The 25,716-nt window shown below is 44.4% G+C and overlaps 2 protein-coding genes across 7 annotated transcripts in view; both read right to left on the reverse strand.

Moving 5' to 3' along the window:
- Positions 1-5,110, reverse strand: part of LOC136439495 (E3 ubiquitin-protein ligase RNF213-like) — a 63,125-nt gene extending 58,015 nt beyond the window's left edge. For all 4 annotated transcript variants that reach the window (XM_066434914.1, XM_066434916.1, XM_066434915.1 and 1 more), the window contains exons 1-6: positions 4,948-5,110; positions 2,902-4,283; positions 2,465-2,577; positions 1,762-1,959; positions 815-1,020; positions 98-396 (exon numbers count right to left, since the gene is read on the reverse strand). In XM_066434914.1, coding sequence (XP_066291011.1) covers positions 98-396; positions 815-1,020; positions 1,762-1,959; positions 2,465-2,577; positions 2,902-4,283; positions 4,948-5,101 — 2,352 coding nt within the window. In that variant the 5' untranslated portion in view covers positions 5,102-5,110. The remainder of the gene's footprint in view (positions 1-97; positions 397-814; positions 1,021-1,761; positions 1,960-2,464; positions 2,578-2,901; positions 4,284-4,947) is intronic.
- Positions 5,111-11,951: 6,841 nt separating this feature from the next.
- On the reverse strand, positions 11,952-23,903 carry LOC136440719 (uncharacterized). Of its 3 annotated transcripts, XM_066436823.1 has the most exons (9): positions 23,367-23,433; positions 22,991-23,058; positions 22,205-22,273; positions 19,322-20,934; positions 18,711-18,979; positions 16,982-17,087; positions 16,408-16,529; positions 13,206-13,431; positions 11,952-12,615 (listed from the first exon to the last, which is right to left on the reverse strand). In XM_066436823.1, the coding sequence occupies exons 2-9, from the start codon at positions 23,055-23,057 to the stop codon at positions 12,202-12,204; spliced, it is 2,886 nt and encodes a 961-aa protein (XP_066292920.1). In that variant the 5' UTR covers position 23,058; positions 23,367-23,433; the 3' UTR covers positions 11,952-12,201. The 3 variants fall into 3 exon arrangements, with proteins under 3 accessions (XP_066292920.1, XP_066292919.1, XP_066292918.1); XM_066436822.1 differs by lacking the exon at positions 22,991-23,058 and having other exon boundaries at positions 23,367-23,903; XM_066436821.1 differs by lacking the exon at positions 23,367-23,433 and having other exon boundaries at positions 22,991-23,337.
- Between the last annotated feature and the right edge of the window lie 1,813 nt (positions 23,904-25,716).

Genomic DNA, 25,716 nt, shown 5'->3' on the forward strand with positions numbered 1-25,716 from the left:
TTCAATGAAACTATTTTGAAAGGAAAGCAATGGAATAAGCCATAAAAGGAATAAATCTGGGATTAGCAAATGAACATCATGCTTCAAACATTCTTACCTTTGTGATGGAAAACTCCCTAAGTTCCCATCTCCTCCTATTGTAATAGCCATCAGAAACTGGGCTGGTCTCCACCCAACGGCAAACATCCTCAACCTGCTTCATAACATCACATGCCAGTTGCTCTTCACCCTGCTGATCACATGTAAAGCCATTCCATTGTGGCAACCATGCTTGGACGGCAACCTGACGATCGTGAGCCACTTTCTCCTCCACACTACTCCAGCCAATGAAAGACTTAAATTTGTCCTTAAGTCCACGCTCCACTTGCATCGCATCATTGTATAGGTGTACTTCAGCTACAGTAATACACAATGAGGTCATTTTGAATGAATGATGGATCATACAGTAGTAAAATTTATAGCTGCTTGTTGTCCTACAAATAAATATCAGGGATACTTATAACAAAGAATTGCCATGATAGCGAAATCTGTTCCATCAAGTGCAAATCTTTGGTACATGGTAAAATATCAGCCAGCTGAACTAATTACAGAATTACATGTACCCATACTGCTTGCTTCTGAAAAGGGAAGAATATATAAAACAAGGAATACATAGCAAACATACTCGGTTTATCACATTAATGATGTGCAATACACCAGAAGTTATGTGAGTGCCTGTGGCTATCGATGTTATATATTTTCCAGTTATTAAAAATTTCAATGTTCCTCATAGAAGCTTTTATTTAGTTAAACAATGAGCGCAAACTACACATACCACCTGCTTGGCACTCTTCAGGTGAAAGCTTGAAGCATCTGTTGACAATCACTCCACCACCCATGTTATAGTGGATGAATTCCCACTTCACCTTGCCCTCTTGGTTCACCACAGCATACTTGAACGACACGTATTTGTTGTTGCTTACTCTCTTAAGATTAACACTGCATTTGCCTTCTGCTACCAGGTAGCCATCTTTCAGGTCCCTGCAGAAAAAGTAAGGATCAGTGAATTCATGCAGCCTTTCAATACATTTGATGACTAAGAGAAACTGACACATAGCGAACATGGCCTCCCGACCTTCCACCAACCATGGTTTAGAGTCAGGTTCAGGAGCTTGGTTGGCTGGTGTTCGATGCAGTTGGCAAGTGTTGGCTGTGCCAGCTCAATGTTTTGAAATTTTCAAAACATATGGCTGTGGACGGGAGGTTTGGAATGGGTTGGCTGGTGATTGGCGGGTGGTTGGGAGTAAGTCAGTAGTCAACTTTGACTCTCAGCCACAACATAACCACTGATGACTGACTCCCAACTAGTCTCCAAACTACCCATGACTCACCCCAAAGCCTAAGACATTCCCAACCAAAGTGACTACTACTAGAACGTGTGGCGACCACCCGCGACCTTCAAACAACCAACACCCAACAAAAAACACAGAAGAACCCTACAAGTGGTACTGAAGCTGAAACTGTGATCCAAATTTAATCTTTCAGTGATGTTAATAACATAGAAGAATGGAATATTATGATTATATTCACAGGGACTTAATTTGGGAGGGGAAGAGAGGTGTTTTCGGTGTTCTAAGTTTGCAGTTGAAACAACTATCATGATGCAATGGAAGACAGAGTGCAATCGTGGTTTGCGATGTGATGTATTGGCAAAAAACACTCTGCATATACATGTATCTCCCGATTAACAGTATTTTTCATAAGAAAAGTGACAATTCCTACCGTGTAATTTCAAGGACGGCAAGGCTCTTCCATTCAACTATGTCACTCCTGACATGAACCCTCTCCACATCCGGCTTCATTTTGAAGTCAGGAGAGACAAGGACATGGAAGTGCAAGGTCATTGTTGCTCCTCCATCATACTGGCCGGTCTGCTGTGGCTGGTGTACATTCTTGCTGGGTGAAGAGGTGTGATGTGACCTGGAGAGAAGAGAAAAGAAAGCATTTGGAAGGTGTTGGCCATATACAAATCATGTTGACAAAAAATCCAAGGATTAACCAAAAAGCAATAAGAAAAATTCAATGTATTTTGTTTGCTATGCATAATGGGTAAACTGCCTCAAGGCTTAAAACATTGGATTTTAAGGTCTGATTATGTTGACATGTGGTAAATATCTGTTATTATCAACTTTGTTTGTTTGTTTGTTTGTTTGTTTGTTTGTTTGTTTGTTTGTTTGTTTGTTTCCCATAACTGGTAAACTGCCTCAAGGCATAATAGTTTATGTACTGTAAGTACTGTACAAGCTGTGTAAGACCAGAACGTAAGGTTTGATTAGGTTGACATGTGTTGTAAATGTTAAAATGTTTCAAATTGCTCCCTGCTGTAGGCTCACCCACATACATGTAGAATGTTGTGATGGAAAGGAATGGAAAAATAAGCGCAATAAAATTGTATATCAAAGCTTTTCTTGTCTTTAATACTCACTGATTTTCCTGCTCTTTCTGTGCCTTGTTGTCTACTGGTTCTTGCCTTTTTCTGTTTTTATGTTCCCGCTTTTTCTGCTTTCTGGATTTCTGGACTTGCCATCCATCAGCATCCTGCACAACATAAAGAAATATTTGCTTTGTAAAGATATACCTTGATCAGATCAATAGCTATGAATTCTGCTCATCATGTAAATGTAAGTGTTGCATTACAGATGTAGAGGGATGGCTTCTTCTTTTCTAAAACTGTTTTTCTCTCAAAATTTGAAGACACATTTTAGGTTAGATGATAAAACATGAGGCAATCACTTAGGCTGTAATATTGACTTCATATGTTCATTGTAAATATCAATATAAGATGTTGAAGTCCAATGTATATTGTTACACTGAATAATTTCAATCTGATCAAAATTTGAAACAATGGTCCATAAACCTCACCTGGTCGGCAGATTTAGAAGGGCCATCATGACTGTTCCCCTCATCTTCCCCCACATACATGACAGAGTCTTCCATGCTTGTATCAGCAAAAGGCATGTCCTGGAGGTCTTCATCGTGCTGATCACTCTCCTCCTGCACTCGAGTCTTTTCCTTCTCCTTATCTTGGTCTTCTCCATGGGCTGTGTCTTTGTTAGCCTCTAAGCGATGCTCATCCTTGGGAGGGTGGTGAATGATTTCTTGTTCGAAAGCTTTGGTCTTAGATTTAGGAGCTGGTTTGGCCTGGCCTAGTGCCTCTGAACTGACAATTGCTTGGGTCTGTGGCTCCTTTTCTTCTGTTGGTTCAGGTTGAACTGTTTCCTCTCTTAGTTTCCCGTCACTTTTCTGTGGTCCTTTATTTTTGTTAGACTTGTTTGTTGCAGTCTTTGTGACTTGCTCATCCTTTGCTGTACTATCTGGTGGCTTGGGTGGACAGGTAGCCTGTAGATCACTGCTTTGGCTGTCTCCTTGACCTAACTCTGTCTGTTGGCTTCTTTGAGCTCCTCCCTTGCCGAGACTGCCCACATCTCCTTTCTCAAGACCCTGTACACCTGTACTAGCTTCTATGGTATTACATGTACCTGACAGCTTAGGTGGCAACCTAGCCTGTAGATCGCTGCTTTGGTTATCCCCTTGACCTAGTTCTGTGGGTCGGACACTCTGAGCTCCTTCCTTGTTGAGACTGCCAACATCTCCTTTCTCAAACCTCTGCACAGCTGTACTGGTTTCGGATGAATCATCTATTTGCTTGGGAGGACAGCGAGCCTGTAGGTGACTCTTTTGATTATCCCCTTGGCCTTTCTCTGTGGATTTCCTACTCTTAGTTCCTCCCTTGTTGAGACTGCCTACATCTCCTTTCTCAAGCCCCAGTACACCTGTACTGGGTTGAGTACTCTGAGCTCCTTCCTTGCCAAGACTGCCAACATCTCCCTCAAACCCCTGCACATGTGTACAAGTTTCTTGGACAGGACTGTCCAGCTGAACAGACTTCTGTAGAGTATCTGCCAGGACAGTAGGAGACACTGGGCGTTTGTCATCAGGCAAAGGTGTCTCCCCTCCAACGCAACTTGTGCTTCCCTCTATATCTGGAGGTATCCCATCCTTCAAGGCCTCTGAAGAGCCACCGTCGTTTGAAGCACCCTTCTCATCTTGTACCGAGTCAGTCTCCATGGGTTCAGGATCCATGGGTTTGATGTTTTTGTCACTTGTGGACATGGTGTTGATTTCCATGTTAGCATTGTGGTCGGTTGACAGACTGGATATGTGCACATTTCTACCACCACCACCCCCACCAGTAGGCTGCGACACTTTGCTGCCGTCTGGCTGCTCAGCAGTCAGTTTTGCTGCTAACAACAAAAGGGACAACTGTTAATAAATGTATGTTAAAACAGTTCACTGCATTTTGTCCACTCTGTATTTCAGCATGAACATTAGGATTCATGTAGATGTTTGCATAACATAATATCTAGATTACTTTCTGAACATCATCTTTCCCAGCCACAGGTAATCATTCGCAACCAAGATTGTTGAAAAATAATATTTGTGTGAGTGTGTGTGTGTGTGTGTGTGTGTGTGTGTACATGTAGATACAAGAATACAAAGTGTACTTCAAATTCAGTATCTCCTTTGTATCAAAACTGGTTTGCAATATACAATATACAAGGATTGACAAACATGGCTAGTAAAACCTATGAGGACAGGCACCTTGTCCCAAGTAGCAATCCATGATTCACCAAGGACATAGTATTGGAATAACAATCTGTCCTAGGACAAATGGGAATTCTTCCAGGACAATCACAAATTCCGATTACATCAAAATGTTTTGGAAATGGATTAAATCATAAAATTTTCCATTTCGTAGGACAAATCTGCCCTAGGACAATTCCAAATTGAATGTCCTAAATTCCAATCTCTACTGTGACATATACATATACATAAAAACAGCCCTCCACTCAATCAGAAGACAGGGAAAATGGCTAAACTGGGTTATAAGTAAATCATTTTTCTCACCTGCTGGCACAACAGGCACTGTGCTAGGTGTGGACTCCGCTCCTCCTCCCTCCCCAGAGTCTTGGAACTTCTGTCTCTTCTGCAGGCCTGTCCCACACTCATGGCAGAACTTCTGCTTAGCTCCAACTGGTTCCCCGCAGTTAGGACACTCCATCTTCAGCCACTCACCTACAAAAGAACATCATTTGGATTTTGAGGAGATGTTCTTGTACAAAAATGTACTTCCCAGATCGACACTGCTCTCCTGAGAAGGGAAGCGCTCACGGACACTGACACTCTAAATGCAGAAATGTTAAAACCACCGCAAACATTTTTGTCCAATACTGTAGCAGTATGTGACTATAGCGCTGCCGCAAACTTAAAACCACCGCAAACACTCCATTTTTGCCTTAGCACGAAATAAAAACCACACAAACTTAAATGCATCTACAGAATGTAATCTGCATTAACATAAATCCACCGGGTTACATAAATCCGCCACTTTGAAAAACAGTGGGTTTGAGAGATCTCTAGTGCGGCACCTCCAGGTATGCATTGGTAAGATATACAGGAGTGCATTATACTGGGGGCGGTTGGGTTTGAAATCTGTTTGGATGTATCGTTTCAGGGTGGTGGAATTAAACAGATGCTACAGTACTTACAGGTCCATTGTACTGTGGAAGTTCACATGTAGCTCTTTTCGACAAGACAGTGAACAGTGGACCCCATTTTAAGGACTGAAACCATTTCCAGTACCTTAGAATCTATGTGTAAATTGCACTAGATTAACGTAACTAGCCAATAGTCTTCAACTCTTCACCTTACAATCCTTACATTGTACCTGTTACAACTGTTTTGCAATAACCTTTGACTTGACTATAAGAACAATGACTACACTTTGGTGAGGTGGAAACCAGGTCAACAGAAACCATACAATCAAACATTGAGTGGACTTTGCTTACTTCCTGTTTCCACTTTCAACTTGCCTGGTTTCTGTTTACAGTACAATTGGGTGGGACAATTAGGTTTCACCTCGGTTTTACGTGCGTGGCTCTCAGTCCAGTACAAGTCCTATTGTGTCTAATAGGGTCAACAACTTCACTTTAACCTTTAGCACACTGACATAGCCGTTCAGCACCCCATTCTCTATTGGTTAGAGTTAGGCATCAGGGCGAGGTTAAGGCATCCCTGCTATAATCAGTGCCAGTGTTAAAAGTCACATTTGTGGGGACACTTTGGACTCTGTCCCCCCTGCTAAACCTGACACATGTCACATGGGCCTGTAAACCTACATGTAGAACTCATGCCACTTTTGTCAGACATCTTCCTGATCACTCTAGCAACCTTGGGGCTCAAGTTGAGCCCCAGCAGCTCAAGTACATTTTCTGCATACATGCAATGTCAGCCTTGGCCCTCAGTAGGCAAAATATATGTACAGCCTGTATATTAAATATTCAATACAGCAAACAAAAATCAGCATACAATACACCTATGAACATTGATCAGTACAGGTTAGGTACAGGTAGATATCAGAAATACCTGCACAACTTCAAATACCTGCACTAACATGAATATACAGGTGGTACATGTATTTTGTGTACTGTTAAAGGCAATCTAAGCAATATTAGGGCGCTGAAAGTCATATATTCAAAATCTTTTTTTTTCTGATTTCTACCCATAGTGAGTTTAGATAACACTAAATTACACTAACGTACACATATACAATACAAGAAGAGAGCTACGCGGTTTGGGGCATGTGATGTCTTTAATATGTGCGTCTGCTCTGTGAGCTTATTCGTTGTACAAAGACATCAACGGCCAAGCCGAAAGAAGTGAGGGCCCCAAACCGCGTAGCGGAAATGTAGTTAGTTGTAGGGTAGTGCTAAATCTAAGTTAGGGGGTAGCTAGATATTCGAGTTCATGCAAAACAGTCCAGGACTGGCGAAGAACAGGCCGCAGACGTCACCGTGCACTGTCGAACAGCGTGGAGTCAGGCCGGAAATAGTGCGTCGGCGTGTAGCTCTCACTTAGTACTGTGAAGTGGGCCGTGGGCGGGTACTGGGGGTCTTCGGTGCGCAGCTGGAGCTGGTCTTGATGCACTGTCAATCTGGCTGTGCTAAACTACTCTAATCTATTCTACTCTACTCTAAGTTCAGTAGTTGCGGTTCGGCCATCCCAGGCTGGAGACGATCTCGCCGCAGGGCGCTGCCGCGCGCTCCGAGTCGGGCCGGAAGTAAACTTCGCGTCGGCGTGGAGTGGGTGTACTGGTAGCCTTGTGCAAGCTGCTGTAGATGCACATCGCAGCCTCGAGTCCGTGTAGGTACGGGTGGGGAGGGAGAAAGGCGGGCGCTGAGGAAGGACTGCTCGTGGGGAAGTTGTTTACGTAGTTCACGAGAAGAAACATGGCTGCCGAAGTCTCGGGCATCTCGCGGAGCCTCTCTCGCGAGACCCGGCGTCACCGGCGGGAAATGGGGAGGGGGGCTGTCGTTCCGGTCTGTAGACTCTCTGTGTGGACGTTGGAGCACAAAGTCAGGAGCAGGCAGGAACGGGTGCGCGGTCCCAGGCTGGTGAAGAAAACTCGCTGCAGGACGTCGCCAAGGATTACGGACAGTGTAGAGACTCAGGGTCGGGTGGAGCCTCTCGCTTATGACTGTGAAATCCAGGTGGGCAACGTTACTGGCGGCCCATACACGCTGCTGTACTAGCACACCGCGGCCCTGCTGTCTGAGTGCACGTCGGGCTCAACGGGGACGGCAACCGGCAAGTTTCTTGGCGGATATGTGTGCCTCGGTAGTTGGGGAGTACCGCACGGTAGGTTGAAATGCTTCGTGAAGACTCGAGAGGGGAACATTTTTGACGGAACATTGAGCGGGAGGCGAGCCCAGCCGTACGGAGGGCGGATGTCGCTATTAATGAAGGCGGCACGAGCGGAGGTCAGAGGTCGCTTCCTCAGCGTAATTCCCTACGATTGGTCGACTGACCAATCCTACTATTACCATCACATATCGGCCATCATGGAGCAAAAATGTGATGTCGTTGTGTGGTGGGAACTCATTGAAAATCTGAGCACTTGGAGGCCAGCCATCATTTCAAATCTTCCGAACATGCACGATTCTGACCGATAAGTCCCGAACGTATCCAAAGAAATAATCACGTGGTCATGGCTCAACGTGCTTGGGTATTGTGACGTCACGCGGCCGGAAGTTACCGAAAATTGTCGACAGAAAACGGTTACGGCTGGATTCTGGGCTGATTTTTGGGGGGACCCAATAAATGAAATAATCCTTTTGTGGCTTGCTTCTGTGCTATTTTTAAACGCCCAAAGTCTGAAATAATGATGCAGATGTGCTAATATGGGGAAGCAAATGTCAATTTCAACCTCACAAAACAGAATTGTTTTCCCCATAATATTTCAAGTTTTACCCCCAGAAATTGCTTAGGGCACCTTTAATGAAGGCCAAAGCTGACACAAGATGTAAAGGCTTGCAGGTTTCAGTCAGCAATATCCTATTTCTGAAGGCTTGCTTCTGAAACTAGTCTGAACTGGTTTTGTGCAGACTGTTCCACTACCGACAGATCTGTCACAGTGTCAGCAAGATTTTGTATGCACCAGGGCTGACCCATACACACACATACATGTATGCACACACACGGACACACATACATGTACAATTCAGAGGCGGCGGCACAAATTTTTTTATGGGGGGCAAGATATTTGATATGAAATATTTGCTATGACGAGCGCCGAAGGCACGAGGGGTCGTGCCGAAGGCGCTACAATACTAGGGGGGTTCAGGGGTATTCTCCCCCGGAAAATGCTGAAATCTAGACCCTCTGAAATGCTATTTCCTGCATTCTGAGGGGAAAATTTTGCTGGAAGAGTAAGCTAAATTTAATGACATCTCTATTTGTAAAAAGCAATACTGATCATGAAGGGCTTCAGCTTGATTTTGGGAGAACGGTGCCCTCTGGCGACATATTTTTTCGCCCGAAGCACGACATGCTCCCGCAGGAAAATTTAAAATTCTTGACCCATTGAAACGCTATTTCCTGAAGTCTGAGGGGCAAATTTTGCTGGTACAGAAATCTAAGTTTAATGACATCTCTATATCATATGTGAAAAAAAATACAGAAGGATTTCAGGTTGAGTTTTGGCGAACGACGCCCTCCCGACATATAATTTTTCCGCTGGAGCGCGACATAGAAAATTGTGAAATTTTTTACCCATTTCTGTTAGGGAAAAGATACAGATGGGTTTCAGCTTGATTTTTGGGCCCCTGTGCCGTCGCCACTGTACATGTACCCACACAGGTACACATGTACATGCATGCACAGACACATACAGGAGGAGACATTAACATTGTGTATCCATTGATCACCTCCTGACACTCTATGCCGTCTACGGTGATTGTGACTAGCGTATGGAATTATAAATGCACAAACTCCCCGTGAATTAGTAGGCACTTTCATTGACCCCATGACCTGGAATGTCTGTCGGTTGTGTTGATAAATTACTAATTCTGCCAACTCTGACCATTTGCCCTTCACTTCCTGTCACTCAGTGGTGAGAGGTGCCTATCATATGGAAACACCTGTGGTAATATGGAAAAGGAGATATCTAGGACTTCGGGATAAAGTACTGTAGATAAAGTGAGGACAGATGCACAAGAGTTGCCATGGCCTAAGAATGATCTTTATTCCACACTCACATGATCACATCATCTCCTACCTATTTTTGTCGTCCAAGTGTGCTGAGTATTGTGTGTCCCTTTTAATCTGCCCTGAACTGCTTACCCCGGATTTTCAAACAGAATCATAACCAGATGTCTCACTTGATTGTGTTGCAATTTTCAACATGCATCAGCCCTTCACACTATCTTTCTGCCTTATCTTGTCTCCAGGGGGGTCGTGGGGGGGTGTTGGTGGGCGGTGTCTGCGTTACTTACAAATTCAGATTTCAGATGTCTATTTGTAAACGCATGGATTAAATATGCGCCACATTACTACACGTCAAAATACATGTACGCTATAAACACTTGCAGACAGACAGACAAACAAACAATAACTCTATACACATGGGCCACAAGGACATACTCTTTTCAGCTAGGGTTGCAATGTTTACTCAAACCGTAGGTTGCATGATGATGATGTAGGTTGCAAGGTGCAATAGAACAAAACGAAGGCATTAAAGGGAAGTGAAACAAAGTTGTTGTTGTTGTTGTTGTTGATGTCCGTCTATTTCTCCGGTAGACATGGGCTCATGGTGCTACTCTCTGCATGGAAGCCATGCCAGTCCCCCAAACCCTCCCCAAGCCCAACTCCTGTGGCCGGCAAGATTCATTCTACAGTGAGCAACTACCCCCCTCCCCTCCCCTAACACTCCCTCACCCCTCCCCCAAGCCCTTGGTCTACCCGATGTATCAAAGATATACAGTTAAACGCAGTAGTGGATGTTGGACTTTGCAACAGGAAGTATAAATCATTTTGGGCGAAACTGTGCCGTGTGCATTGCAAAAACAACGCTTGACAGTCTTAGTCTTGAACAGAGCAACCACTGAAGTAAACAGATGATCGGGAACTTGTACAGCTGATATTTGTATACAAAGGCTATTCAGTAGCAGCTGACTCGCACTGTGGACGATATAGGGTCGTCAAGACGACGCTACACTTCTTCTAATTTAGAGGCGAAATGCCCAGACTTACCGGTACCCGAACTGACTGAGACTGCCACAATCGGTCACAAGGCACCCGGCGTCCCCTTGGGTGTCGATCGTGGAGTCCCAAGCTCGATTTGAAACTTGAACTTGCACGCAGATCTTCAAAAAAAGACGTCTAAAATGCAGAGTCCGATGCGCACACTGCTAGTAAAGTCTTGTGAAAACCCAAGGTGTGGAAACTAGTTTCAGGTCGATAAAAACAGGTCTGGACCTGAGACCGAAACTCCCGTTCTGAGCAGTGACGCAGGCGGCGAGACGTGGAACTGGCGGGAACCCCGGACCAATGAGAGGTGATGATGTCACCGCGGGACTTCCCCAAGGTTCAAAGGTCAAATTTGCGCGCCAAGTCCAAACTTTCACTTTCGTGAAATATACGACATGAAGAATTGGGACTTAATTCGAAAATTCAATAGGGTGATGATTTTAGGAATGTCCCTGTAGATCAACAGATAGCAGCCTCACAGCTGAGATTCTGGTTCCAATTAGTTGTTATTATAAACTGCCCCGGTTCAAATCCTACCTGACAGGGCATCACCATATCGGTTGATTGGGGCTGCATCCGTCTTTCACGTGAGACGTAAAATAGGGTTCCCGTCTGAGAGGATGTACTAATACCTAGAGCACGTTAAAAGGGCAGGGCTAGCAACCCCTCCCTGTGAAAATATATACTGCTACGTAGAACAGCGAGGAAACTTGCCACTAATCACAACAACGACCTCTACAGACAGTTTCCAAGAAAACATCAGTTCCGGCGGAAAGACTGTTGACCACAGGAAGCTACCCTATCGGGAATTTCCGCACTGGACACGCCCATATTAACATCACATAGGATGAGTCAACGCTAGGTCAGTAATAAATTTTAGACATCAATAATATATCTAGGCCTATAGCTGAGTGAAAGAGTATTCCTTGGCGGATTCAACACGAACTGCTGCTCACCCTTTTCTGTTGTTTCAGTCATGTTGTCCGAAATGTTCCTTTTTCGTGAAGATACGCTTGATATTTTGCCCTTTAAAAACCTTAAAGGATGCCTTCAACCTATTTTCAAAATCAAGGCTCTCCAAGCCAAATTGTTTACAAAACATCAGAAGCCCCTTTACAGTCGGATCCCGTGTCTCTGAACAAAGAAGAGAATGTTCATCTCATACGCAAAACAATGGGAGCATAGGAGACCCCTGTTAGTTGTATCAAAATCACTATTTATTCAAACAACATCAGTTATCATGTAACGTTATATTTTCCCAATCAAGTCAACGGTGAAAAAAAGACATCTTCACTGGGACCCCATGTATAATAAGACACAGAGCGTTAGGAAACTCAACAAAATGCTTTATTTTTTGTTAGAATATTTGTCTGGTCTTACTCTACGCGAATTGATGTAGAAGCAATAAATAAACAAATGCATTTGCCTTGTAAATTTCATTAAACACAATGCAACAAATTCACAATACAGCATATGTTGGCCTTCTTGATTAACTTGTAAAAACATGAGTGATAGATATTCGATATACGCCTGCGCCCAAGGTTACATACAGTTGTCTTTGACACTGATCTCTATCTAGTCTAAGGAGCACGCGTCCCAGATATAAGGAATGTCCAAGTTACGTTCCAATTTTCTTCCTATCGTTGCGCAGTTAAAGTCTGATACAAGCTTCGCTGATTTCGGGTCTTGTGCGTAGAAGCCAACGATATCTACTCTTGTCAGAGAATTGTTTGTTTCAACGGCCTCTACCAAATTCTTCAGCATCAGCCCGCTACAGAACAGTCCCAGGGGGCGGCGGTGAAGCACAAAGCTGAAAGTTCGGAGGATCGGATTTGTCTTCAACACTTCGGTGACGTCACGCAGGAGTTCGTTCGGGTTGCAGGAGGAAGGAACGTCCTCTAGCTGGAGGGAGAAGCACTGCAGAGAGCGGTTGTTCGACAGGGCCCGGAGGATCTCTGAGACGGCTGTAGTTTCTCTGGGCGTGCTGGTCTGGAAAATAATATACATTTTACAGTGACTATTGAGGAATGTTAACGGTATGTACTTAGTTTTAGATGACAAAGACGTTTCTTTTATGGAGCAAGAGCTTGACAAGGGTACACACAGCATTAGGTTGCAGTTGAAGAATTTGTCTATTCTTAAAGTATGTATCACCACAGATATAACATTAGCAGCACATTTTAATTTTGTAGTAGAGACAATTGTTTTCAGGGTTTTGTACTGAGCTCTTTCCATAGATTTTATTCCATTTCTTTTTCTCTTCGAATTCCTTACGTCCATATTCTTTTATTTCTCTTTGATATAAAAAAAACAGGACTGTTTGATGCCTCTATTATAACTACATCATCGGCTCTAAGCATTCTGTTCACAAATACATGCCAGGGATTATGCAGTAGTAGTGGTCGCATTATTCAACTTCTTACTGTTATTTACAATCAATTATACTTATATATACGACATTTTAAAGTGTTTAAAGGAATTGTAGGTACAGAATTGTTACTTCAACATTTCGATCATATACAGGCATTAACAATAAAGATACTTATCATTTATACTAAGGCAGAAAAAGAGGTACTTACCTCTGACGCGGTTAGATGGAGTTTCTTGAGGACGACGTTCCTGGTGACGAGGTCCCGTGTGCCCGTGAGGATGAGGATGTCTGCCCGGGGCACGTGGAGGCTGAACTCCTGCAGGGTTCTCTCTCCGGCCACCGCCTGCAGCAGGGGGATCACCTGCAAGGTGTAGGCTCGCGTGGATGGCTTCTCGCCGTGAACCTCTGTGTCCTGGATGGCGATGGACATTTTCCTGAAAACGCATACACAAAATTAGCTTTTTGTATTAAAGTCATTAGTCATATCAAAAGTAGCAACTGACAAATTAATGATGACGCCACAAAATCATGCAGCATTCACCCTATCGCTATAATGAGAGGTGGCTGTAATTTTCCGTTAAACTTGTAATCATAGATACTCGGCAGTGTACTAAAAAAATCCCGGCTGCGTCGCTCACCCGACCGTGATGTACGCTACTGGAAAGGGTTGCAGTCCTTAGGACGGGACGTTAAGCCGTGGTCCACTGGTTATAGTACTTGTCGAAAAGAGCTAGGGAAATTTCCCTGATACAATGAACCTGTAAATACTGTACATATCGTCTGCCTTCTCTGCGACGACCAGTGGAACAATAGCTCTTCAGTGAGCTGCGCTGGTTCAAGATCACTTTCACTCAAATAATTATTCACTTCCGACATACACATGCCTGGAATATAAGACGATTTTCATAGCACCACTGATGACAGCAGAGTACAGTACTGAATACTCCCAGTTAGCTCTGTTAGCATCTATGCCTTGTGCATATAAACAACCACACGCGGCCATTTAGTCGAAGGGCCAAGCATCGAATATTCGATTCTACTTCCGGGTTTTTCTAAAACGGCACAAGATCGAACACCCTTGGCACGAGTAGCGGGCAGGAGAACCAGGGTAGCCTCTGACTTGCTAACAGTTCATCCGCAAAATAAACACCGGGGCCGGTGATGGCGGTGGGATCAAGAAGATAAAGACCAGGTTGAGCCCTTTTTGTGGTTCAACTCTCAATTATACATGTATTTCTTCTGATAGTTTGGTGAACATTCGGGTCTGACGTCTGGGATTTGTTAACAGTGGCTTATTGTAGTGATATCCTAGCAACCATACTCTAGGCGCTCCTATTTATAGAGAAGGCAACTGTTGTACAGGAATTATCTAATATTTTGTGTCAGTTCAAAAATAGGAGGTACCAGGTTAGTACTGTATGGGGAAAAAACTTGAAGTTGGGTCAGCATAGGTATATGAGACAGTGCATTGTTGCCGTACATGGTTTTTATACACAACTTTCTAGTGACTAAACACACTATGCCCGTGCGTTGCCCGCAATTGGACACAGCGCGCGCAAAAGGCCTGGGCACGATACAAATTTCCGCGTACGGCAGGAAATTTCAGTGAGTACGGCAAAAATTACCAGGTACAGCACAAATTTGTAGCGGATACGGCACGAATTACTGGGTACAGCAGAAATGAGTTTTGTGGGGGTGTTATATAAAGGCCCGCGCCCAACTGGCATCGGTCAGGGAGGAGCCTGTCACTTTCTCGGACAGTGGATTTGGTGTTACACAAACTAAATAAAGTCTGTGGTTAACAGGTAAACATGTATGTGATTGAATACTTTATGTACTTTGTGACAGCTCAGTGTCTTCACAATCAGCAGATTATTTCCACAGTCAGCAAAACCACAGTTGATCTATATCTGTACGCATAAAGCCCATTACAAACTAGCATGATGTTGAGCACAAACTGACTGTTCTTCACATATATAAAAAAAATGTTCAAGTTGACCTGCACCTGTTTATATCTTTACGCTACCAAGAGGAGAACGGGGCTGTTTCATTGTATGTAATCACCGGGAAGAGAAACTTACAGTACAGAACAGGCTTATCGAAATTACCCGAGCGACCGCGTTCCAATGTACAACGCACAAGGAGCCGACATCACTGCGCTATTATTGGCAACCATTTAAATCTACAATAAGCTATATGATCAAATTGAAGATAATGAGTAATGTTCCTGGAAGTCATGGCACACGCTTGCGAAAGGTTTCAGGAACTCTACATGCTTATGATAACGATAAAAACAAGACGGACAGGTTCATTGGCTTCATGCTCACGGGGTAGAACGCGCGAGGAGCTAACGGAGTGAATATTTTCTATATGGGTGCTGCGCTCCCCTATATTCAAGTCGACAATAAGCTATAAAGGAAAGAAAAGCCATGGTTTTTAAAAATCAGGTCACGAATTTTCACGACGATTCATCAATTTTACATGCTTACAAAGCCGTTAAACTTTTGACCGCGAAGTTCCATGATTGCACGGAGAGCGACCGCGCGCGTAAGTAGAACGCGCTAGTTGCGGCGTCTTCATAACGTAGTGAACATTTTCAGCATTCTACGTCGTGCACTCAACTATCTAAATCAACAACAAACTACGTACCAATGGAAAGCTAAAGTTTGAGAGAATCAACATACGAACCATAAGAGGGTTAGTGAATTCTTGGTGTTAACGACGCCGTGACAAAGATGAACATCAAGTCCCGTGGTTTCTGCCCCGCCGACGCGTTCCAATTGTGTTCGGAACGCGGGCGGCGCCGCGTCCTGTTTTTAAACAATGTGAACATTTTCTATACGGGTGCTGCGCTCCCCTGTTTGCAAATAAACAATAAACTATATATCAAATGAAAGGTAAGGTTTCTGGAAATCAGCACAGAAATTTTCAAGAATATTCGTGAACGCTACATACCTGCTGCAAGCCAACACAAATGGCATAACATGAGTCTAAAGTACGCAATGTTCAGTGAATAATTTCATATAGTGTGACTCATCTAACACCAATAAGTTGGCCATCGGTGGGCGCACCAATACTTGTTCTTTAAGTATACCAAATTTTATGGACCTGCAGTCAACCAACTTTCTGCTAGGAGTGTTAAAGAAGAGCCTACTTGAGGGTATTTTCACGGGAGCGGCGCGTTACGTCGTTTTCGCATTTTAATAAAATAAGCGTGTTCTAGAGCGTTGGCCCCTCGACTAATTGGCCTGACTAAATCGCGCTCCGAGCGGCCGGCCTGACGGATACCGCGTTGAAGGGGGTCATTACCCCAGCCAGCAAGAGATTATGTAAACACAGGCTAACGCGGCCCCTATCTACTGAATACTAGTATATCATGAATATTGTAAAGTATTGCTGAAATAACGTACCTCATCTGAGGAGAAGTATGGAGCATGCGCACTACGGGAGACATGAGGCTGAGCCTGTTCTCCGCGGTGCTCTCGTTCTCAACCTGGCTGAAGCAGGATTCCTCCAGTTCCAACGAGAACTCCTGGGATGGGCAGACAAGTCGAGACGTAATGAAACATTTGTTTAGATACCAACAAACATCTACCTGAATGCGATTACGAAGTGGTACATTCCACTAATAAAAGAAGCCAACAGTACGTGTTTATATATATCGAAGGCGCTCACACACACACACACACACACACACACACACACACACACACACACACACACACACACACACACACATGCACGCACACACACACCGCCACACACAGGCTCGCTCACAAACACACTCCCATTCTCTCTCTGTCTCTCTCTGTCTCTCTGTCTCTCTGTCTCTGTCTCTGTCTCTGTCTCTCTCTCTGTCTCTCTCTCTCTCTCTCTCTCTCTCTCTCTCTCTCTCTCTCTCTCTCTCTCTCTCTCTCTCTCTAGCTCACACACACACACACACACACACATCTATGCATGATGAAAATCTTACGTATCACGCACCTGTAAGGAAGACACCGCCAGGGCCTCGAAAGGCAGTGAGCAGAACTCCTCCGCAAACTTGGAGTCGTAGTCGTACAGGATCTTGAAGTTTGCACGGCAGAGGGACCTAAATTTAAGTACAGCATAATGTGTAAAATATCACATCAACTACAGCCGTTTACGTTTCGTGAAGATTGTTACGGGCAGACCCTTAGTGACCCTTCTACCCGTGTAAACAAGCCCGGGCGAGCTAGTCCATTCGAATTATTACCTTCGCCGAGAAGGTTATGCAGAGGGTAGCGTTTGTTTGTGTGTTTGTAACGTACAACATAACTCGAGAAGGCTTGGGTGGATTGTCTTGATATTTGGTAGGTAGGTAGGTAGGTCTTGATGAGACTAGGAAATGATTAGATTTTGGGTCCCCTAGCGGCTTGTTACGGTACTGCAGCGGAACTTCCTGTTTTGATATCTCGTGTTCTGGACATGCTATGAAACTGATTTTTGAGTGGTAGATAGCTCTTTGGGCAGAGAGTAAGTGGTACGGGTTTGGGCCCCCTAGCGGCCCCCTAACTGCAGGAGCAGGTTTTGGTTCAGACTTTGAAAGGGAATAACTCAAGAAGGGCTTGATGGATGGTCATGAATTTTGGTAAGTAGATAGCTTGAGTGATGATGTACATGATTAGATACTTATTATGTAAATCATTATCTAATTTGCATAATTAATGAGGAAAGTTTATACGGCCGCCAAATTCCATGGTAGGTCTCTCAAACATGTGACATATGTAACTGAAGAAGAGAGAAATATTAATAGATATCAATTATGCAAATGAAGACCTCATTTGCATAATTAATGAGAAAATACTATAACTCAAGATGGGCTAGATGTATGTTAATGATTTTTGGTATGTGGATAGCTTACGTGATGCTTTGTCTGATTGGACGATAATTATGCAAATCAGATTCTAATTTGCATAATTAATGAGACAATTTTAAAAACCCGCTGTGCTCCATGATATGACTATTGACATATGTGACATTTGTTACTGAGGAATTTTGATAGATAAAAAATATGCAAATGTAGGCCTAATTTGCATAATTAATGAGAAACTACTATAGTTCCATACATGTAAATGATGCCAATTTCATACTTGTTGTGTCATTTGGAAGTTATGTGAATGTGAACATCGTTGAATCAAATTATGCTAATAAGGACCTCATTTGCATAATTCATGTTAAATGTTACTTTGTTAGCATAACCTTCTTTGTTAAGCTCATACTTTTCTTTTTTGGGTGAAGAAGATCAACTGGTATGATTTATAATTGATGAGAAACACTCCTGATACGTCATTCAAAAAGGTTAAAATCATTTGGCGAAGGTATGAGGTCGTGGAACTCTAGTTAGTATTTCAAACGGCAAACCACCTACATGTACGACCAATGGAGGTCATGTTGACTCTGCTACAAATTTGTAGTCCCACGGTGTTTTTGTTTTGTTAGATATTGTTTGACACTTTGAAGCAGAAACAAGTCGAGTGTCGCGGTGATTTAAGATCTGGTCAAATCCGTCGCAAATTTTCGGTACATTGATATGTCTACGACAGCAAATTGAGGGTATTTTGGACAGCCATGAATGAGTCGTACACAATCCAGCGGTCTTGTTGCGGAGAGGGTTGTCGTGGATTCTTGCAGTCTCGTCGACGGTCTGTTTTGTCATGGCCTCGTTGAACACTAACGACAAAAACGTACTAACCTGCTCGCTGTCATGGCGTCTATGATGGCGCCGAAGGCCGGGCGGGAGATGGTGATGTTGTCGATGTTACAGGAGACCTCGTCGATAGACTTGTGCCGCTGGAGCAGGCGCCTGAGGCTGCGGCAGTCCAGGCTGATGGATCCGCCGCAGGAACGCGCCGAGCTCAGGTTCAAGTTGTCCTCGAACACCAGGCTCCGGACCCGGAGGTCTCGGTCCAGGGCGTCGAAGAACATCGGAAGCCGCGCGGTCAGGCGTCCCGCCACGCTGATCTGTGTGGAAGGAGAAAGCAGTCTCGTCAAAGCTACAGCGAGAAACAAAACAAAAAAAGTGCGGAAAGAGAAGCTCGAAGGCACCCTGGTCAAAACAACAGTAGGTAACAAACAATCTAGAAAGGCTACAATACCACTTATTGCATTGATATATGGTTATAATTGCAGGTAAAGCATATTTACAGACGGAGAACAAAACAGATATATATAAAGATAACGGACAGGAAGAGCGGGAAGGAGAATGGAGGATAACAGATTGGCAGAGACATGTGTAATAGGATATACAGGATCAATTAGGAAGATAAGAAGATACAGAAAGGGCATCAAAAGAAAAAAAGTTACCTGAAGTGTGTTTACGAAGACTTGGTCCTTTTGACACTTCTGTGCCCCTTGGAACTTGAGTACGTCCGCGATGCTGTACAGACAAGCCGCAGAACACTTCTCCGTGATGTGAAGCTTCTCCGTGAAGAACTGCGCCAGGATGTGCACGAAGTTCGTCTGTGCTCGGCACTCCTGCAGGCACTCGAGCCCCATTCGGAGAAGATCGGTGAGCCGAAGTTCAGCTTCGCGAGACTTCGGGACGCGTTCGATTTCCTTCCGATAGAACTTGATTTCTCTCTCGATGGTCCTGATCAGAGGGCTGGCTTTGGACTTCATGTGCCCGGCTGTGAATAGGCACACCAGCGAGTTGTCCCGTTCTAGACAAGCCTGGAGGTATTGCGTGGTTTGCCTTGAATTCGGTTGACTTTTTGCCTTCTCCCCTACATAGAAAGCAGCGAAATACTCCTGCCATGTCCTATTAATGAAAGAGCACTTCTGTGACAACACTAGTTCATTCTGGACTCCCCTTTCGTACTGTTGTTCTATTCTTAGCACGCCCATAGGCAGGAGTCTATCCAAGACCTTGTACGTGTCTCTTAAGTTGTGAACGGAAAATGTCGTCCTGTTACATTTCAGTTCCTCCCACGCGATCTGCCCTAGCGCCATCAGCCTGATATGGATGTCTTTCCACATTCTGTCACCTTCGAGGATGTACGGTTTCGTCGAGCAGGGCGACAGGAGAAGCCGTCGGAAAACTTCGGTGTAGAGTTCGGTAACCGTCGTGGGGAGTCGGAACGGCTGGGAGTCCTGCCCGACCTGGAGGTGACACAGCAGAGCGAGACAGGAGGGGTTGCTGGCGAGCTCCAGGAGCTGCGGGTTCGTCTCGATCTCCGCGACAAGACGCTCGGCTAAAGTCGTCTTCTCTACGAAGTACGACCGGACGTAGTCTACCTTCGCCACGGTGGTGGGGCCCTGTAGGATGTACACGAAGTCACAGACCTTCATGAGCATTGTCGTTCGCAAACCGCTTCTGGCGGTGATGATGACGTGCGACCTCTCCAAAGCCCCTCCAACAAAGATGTCGAAGAAGCCGAGGTTGTGCAGCTGCTTCTGCGTGAGGATCTCCAATCCGTCCACGAGTAAGAGCACATTTTCCTGGTGGCTAGCGACGTAATCCCAGAACGCATCTGGCGTGATGAAACTGGAGTCCGACCCGAAGTGCTCTCCGTAGAGATAGTCGCAGAGTGACGTGGTCACACTCGACACGTCCACCATCAAGACCAGATCGAAGTGGTCCAGCATTCCTAACGTCCAGCGCAGAGCTATTCTCTGACAGAACAGCGTCTTCCCAATCCCCGGGTCTCCCTCGAGTCCGATTCTCAGAGGGATCGCCTGCGGAATCTCCAGGGAGGACGCGATGTCCTCTAGATTTGTGGCGAATCCCGGAGGAGACTCTCGCGTGGCTTTAATGACGTCGGCCTCGACGTTTGCGGACTTGGAAACCGACGCTGCGCTCATGAGGAGCGCCCCCTGCGAAGCCGCCGCCCTGGGTCCGAAACTGGTCGCGTAACTGGCGCGAACCACTTCGGGAATGGACACGTCGGAGGGCTGGAGGACGATCTTGGGATTCTCATCTGTATGGAAAAGAGGACAGCAACCTTGTGTTAACATGAAAACTTCTGTCACGTTGCATTAGCAATGGATGTATGGCAATGATGACATACTAGTACATGAATGTATGGCAATGTTGTTATTGTATAACATGAGATCTACAGTATAGAATAAAGTGTCGTGCGGGTTAACGTGGCGTCGGACACGGATATGACAACAACAAAAAAAGAAAGAGGACAACGAGAAGAAAATTAGACCTGCAAAGAAACATCACCCTTATTTGAAACGCGTATTCTTTCTAGTGTGAAACAAGATAGAGGTAATACTAATAGAAGACAGCGATTCTCTGTAATTGTGGCGCAGACGGAAAACAGCGATGTAGTACTTAACTTGAAAACAGAGATGAGATGAGATGAGATAAGAAGCAAAGCAAAGAGGTTGAATATCTGAGATAAATCTAGTGAGGACCAGCATCCGTCAGAAAAAAACAAGCACACACTGGTTTCTAATTTTGGAACGAGAACTTCATCAAACTGGCATATATGTGACTCCTAGCTATATGTATTGGCATGCCGTGTCGCTGGGATGAAAGTTAGACCAGGAGACATTGTTCTAGTTGAATGGTCCGGTAAACGACACCGTCTCCGTTGTTCTCGCCGCCGTAACTAAGCCGGTACATGAAAACAACTTTCGCCGTGACATGATTTGTATTTCAGTCGTAACAAAATATTCTTGTTACTTTTTAAATCAACCATAGTCGTTGCCTGACGACACGTATAACTGACAATGGCTGGCGCAGTGGACAAACACACGTCTGGAGGGCTTACATCGACTGATTAGCTGTCGTCCACTAATGGATTTGTTATGACCGCACAAACATAAACAATGATGGCCACAAACTAAATCTCGTATCATTGGCCTAGCCATAGCCTCCACCAGGCCTTCCTGTGGGGGTACTGATCGTAGATTCGACAAAAAAAGGAATAATTGGCCAGTGGAGTCAGTCCACGCCTCCACGGTAACTTACATTCCCCCCGCCTGCAAATGAAACCCTACAATGACCAAACTCCCCTGGCAAATATTCTCCCTATATAGCCGGCGTAGTCAGTCTGGTAGAGACTAACCTAGCCTAGCCCGTCCTTAATTTGTCCTTCGGTAGCCGTTTTGATAAAGAGTGCAGAATTTTAAAGCAGCGAGGAACAACTAATATAACGTTTATGTGTGATTGTAAGAAGAGAAGAGAAGAGAAGTGAAAATATTTTGATAGGGATGACAAAAAAATTCCCTTCTTACTTGCGACCGTCGTGTCGACTTGTGTCTCCCCCTTGCTGGTGGCTGGCACTAGTTCCGGGGCATCCTTATCTGTGAGATACAGAAATCAGTTTAACATCACTGTACTTCAGTAGTTTACCTGTCACAGCCGCCGTTCAGTAAAGAACACACAAGAAAAGGCAGTATGTAGTTAGCAAAACGGTGCTGTAGTTCTTTTGGTTTGAGTTGTTTGACCAGTACAAAATTCACTCCTCAAAAATCTAGGTCTATGCGCTTCATGTAGAAGGCGATTCCATTTTAGACTCTGCTGTGTGTAGATTAAATTATTAGATACTTTCAACTCGTCGAAATGGCGACTAAAATAGGGACATGCATATGTACAATGAATATTTTGAAGGCTTGTTAGCAATGACGTAAGTTAAGACCAAGGAGGTCCTTGCTAAACACATAACCTGTAGGTTAGCGTTTGCCCCATATCTAAGATCATAACGTAAAATATATTTCTAACACAAACGGAATACTATTATATGGGGGAGGGGTGTGAAACCTACCTGCTTATTCCAGCTCTAGTATGACACGTCCACAGGTGGTTCAAGGTCAATATTTGTGGCCAAAACGCCGGGAGTTGTTGACCAAATAATGTTAGAGTGACCACCGGCATGACCGGCGAATTACGACTGTTCTATCCCCTTCAATTCAAAAGAGCCACATCATCATAGCGGCCAGCTATGGTCGCTACAACAGTCTCTAACTAAATTGTAAGGTACAATGGTCAACTTAAGTTGTAAAGGATTTAGGAATGCTTACCTGAACTGGGCACCCGTAATCTTATTTTCCTCTTCTGTTTACCGAATTGTCGAGCCCGCCTCGGCATTCTGTACGTGTACATAGTAACTTTTCACTAACGTATCGAACCGAGACCCACAGACCTCGCGTTACGTCCAGATATCTGATCACTAGAACGTCTACGGCGATGCCTACCTACCGAAGGTCTGTAGGAAAACATACCTAGTGGGCTACATTTGTGGTAGCTGTCACAGAATACTGGGTTATAGCGTGAGAGAAATCACCTGTTCTGTGCCGTGCGGGGATCCGATTCGTGTGAGTTGTAAAGTTATAGCAACCGCGTGCTAGGGGTCAGTGGTGGTCTATAGAACGCAGGAAGCCCATTCACAAAACTCACCGTATTCTGTTCCAACCTCGTGGTGAGAAGGCACGAATATTTCAGGCTCCGATTCCGACGTTGTCGCCGCCATGGTTTTCTTTTTTTTTCCGCACAAGGCAAAGTCCTCCGCCCTGCGAAAGGCACAGGTGGCCGCACAACAACTTCTAAAACGCCAGTCGCTCCTTGGCAACAAATCCTTCTGAGAGAACCATGAAAGAATGGCGCTTTTGAGAGGTCTGCATTAACTAATCGTTAGTTTTGGAGTAAGCTAACAAAGTTAACGCACCGCCTCTCCCTGGCAACGTCATAATGGTTTTGAAAGGGGACGGGGTCTAAATCGGGAATTTTCTTTGACTGCATCATTATCATGTTGGTCCATTCTTTCTAAATTGTTTAGTAAACTCCAGTGAGGGGTTTGCAAAGCAAACAAACAGCCACCCGCTGTATACATGATCCGGAGCAAAGGATAACCTCAATCTACCCGCTAACGACCGGCATATTTGTGTCCAGTTCAGCCTCTTTTCAAAAACCCTGACCCAAGTGACCCATGTAAAGTGGCAGTGTTTTTCGTCGCCAAGGTCGTTGTTATTCTTTGTAACCACAGTCGATATTTGTTTTTTTACCACATTGCAAGGTGGTACGTCTATTTACTTTAGGATTTAAGGCAAACGTTGGTTGGTAACTGTTACATGCATACCTTTTTTGACAGACATTATGTCGGTGTGTAACGTTAAGTCGTTACTTTGAAACTTGTCGAGACAATGCCCACCTATAGAATTAGCTCCTTTGTGTGTTAATTACCGTGTGTTTTTCTAGTATCGTTACACGAGATCAGAGTCCACTAGAAAAGACCCCGGCCAGGTGAAGTTGAACTAGTCTTAAGTGGGGCCTGCCAGTGGGCGTGCTAAACAAACTGTTCCCCTCAGTGACTGCGACTGAAAAATGTGTAATATATAACTGGGGTTTTCTTATGACTCAGATTCCACAATGCCAATGTATACGTGTATGTGCACTGAGATGTGATGATTGTGTCGTGTTTAAGAGCACATTATGTAATCTAACGTCATTTTTCAGAGTTCCCAAATTTATCTTCATCTTAGTGATTGTTTTAGGAGCAAGTTTGTTTTAGGTATGGCTTTAACTTTGTTAGATTTACCTGAGTACGTTTGAGGCACAATAGAATGATTCTGTTTTGTCTTCCTATCGGTGTTTGAGGTCAGTGAGTTTGATTTGGTTTGGTTTGGTTTGGTTTGGTTTGGGCAAGAGTATTCAATATTCTCAGCAAAAACCTGCCCATCTTTGATGCACTATGGACCAGAGCACTGAGATCTACGTACAATTAAAAGGGATTGAAGGAGATGTTCTTTTTGTTCCCAAGTTATGACTAGGTCCTATTTCCAATCCGCATAAAAATCAAAATGCATATCAAGAAAATACACAATATATGGTTCAGAGTAATTTTTCGTTTCGTGTCTTCTGTTGTCTTTTTATATCATCTTTTTCATTCCCAAAAGCCACCCGGCCGGGCCTCGGGTTAGAAACAGGACGGAAGCATTAGACATGAACACATGGTGATCTGCAGTAAGGACTCCCGATTCCGTGTCGCTGTTCCAATGTTAGGCCCCCCTCGTCTTGTTTACTGTCAGTAAACAGACTTTAAAAAAAAATGGTTAACCGTAGTTTAGCACACTGAAGTAGCTGTTTGGCACCCCATTCTCTATTGGTTACATAGTAGGGCAGCAGAGAGAAGGCTAAAACGACGACATTTGTGGCCACTGCACCCAATCTTGGAGACTCATCGAATGACCCCTCGAGAAGTGCAGAAGGCTCGAATTTACGAAATCCACAAGTACCGTGACTTAAAGTTTGTGGAAGTGTCTGTTGATATTCCCATTTTATTCTTCTTCGGTCAGTCAGCCTATGAGCACAGAACAGAAGTCATACAAAACGTAATGTTGGCTACTAATGGCACTTCCCATCATAGTCGCTGGAGGGCGTGAGTTTGGCGGGTCCATGGGCCCATAGGCCTAATTATCTCCTACGCGGAACATCTAAAAAACATGAGAGCTGACAGATCAACACAACCAGTCGATGTCTTCTGTTTTGTGGAAACCTTCCTTAATGGCCGACAACAGACTGAAAATTTTCTGCCACAAGCAACGGCACAAGACGTCAATCCTACACAGCTGATATATTTCAGCAGATGGAGTCGAGTGCATAGCTACCACAGTCACCAAACTATCGACCACAGTTGAAACAAATCAAAGGAGCGAGTAGAAATAGAAGTGATCCCAACCGAGATTCGAACTCACAGGCACGCACGCCTTAACCACTAGGCTAAAAGGTCGCGACCAGTTAGACTGGTCAG

Source organism: Branchiostoma lanceolatum, chromosome 8, assembly GCF_035083965.1.
Source record: "Branchiostoma lanceolatum isolate klBraLanc5 chromosome 8, klBraLanc5.hap2, whole genome shotgun sequence".
Lineage (NCBI taxonomy): Eukaryota > Metazoa > Chordata > Leptocardii > Amphioxiformes > Branchiostomatidae > Branchiostoma > Branchiostoma lanceolatum.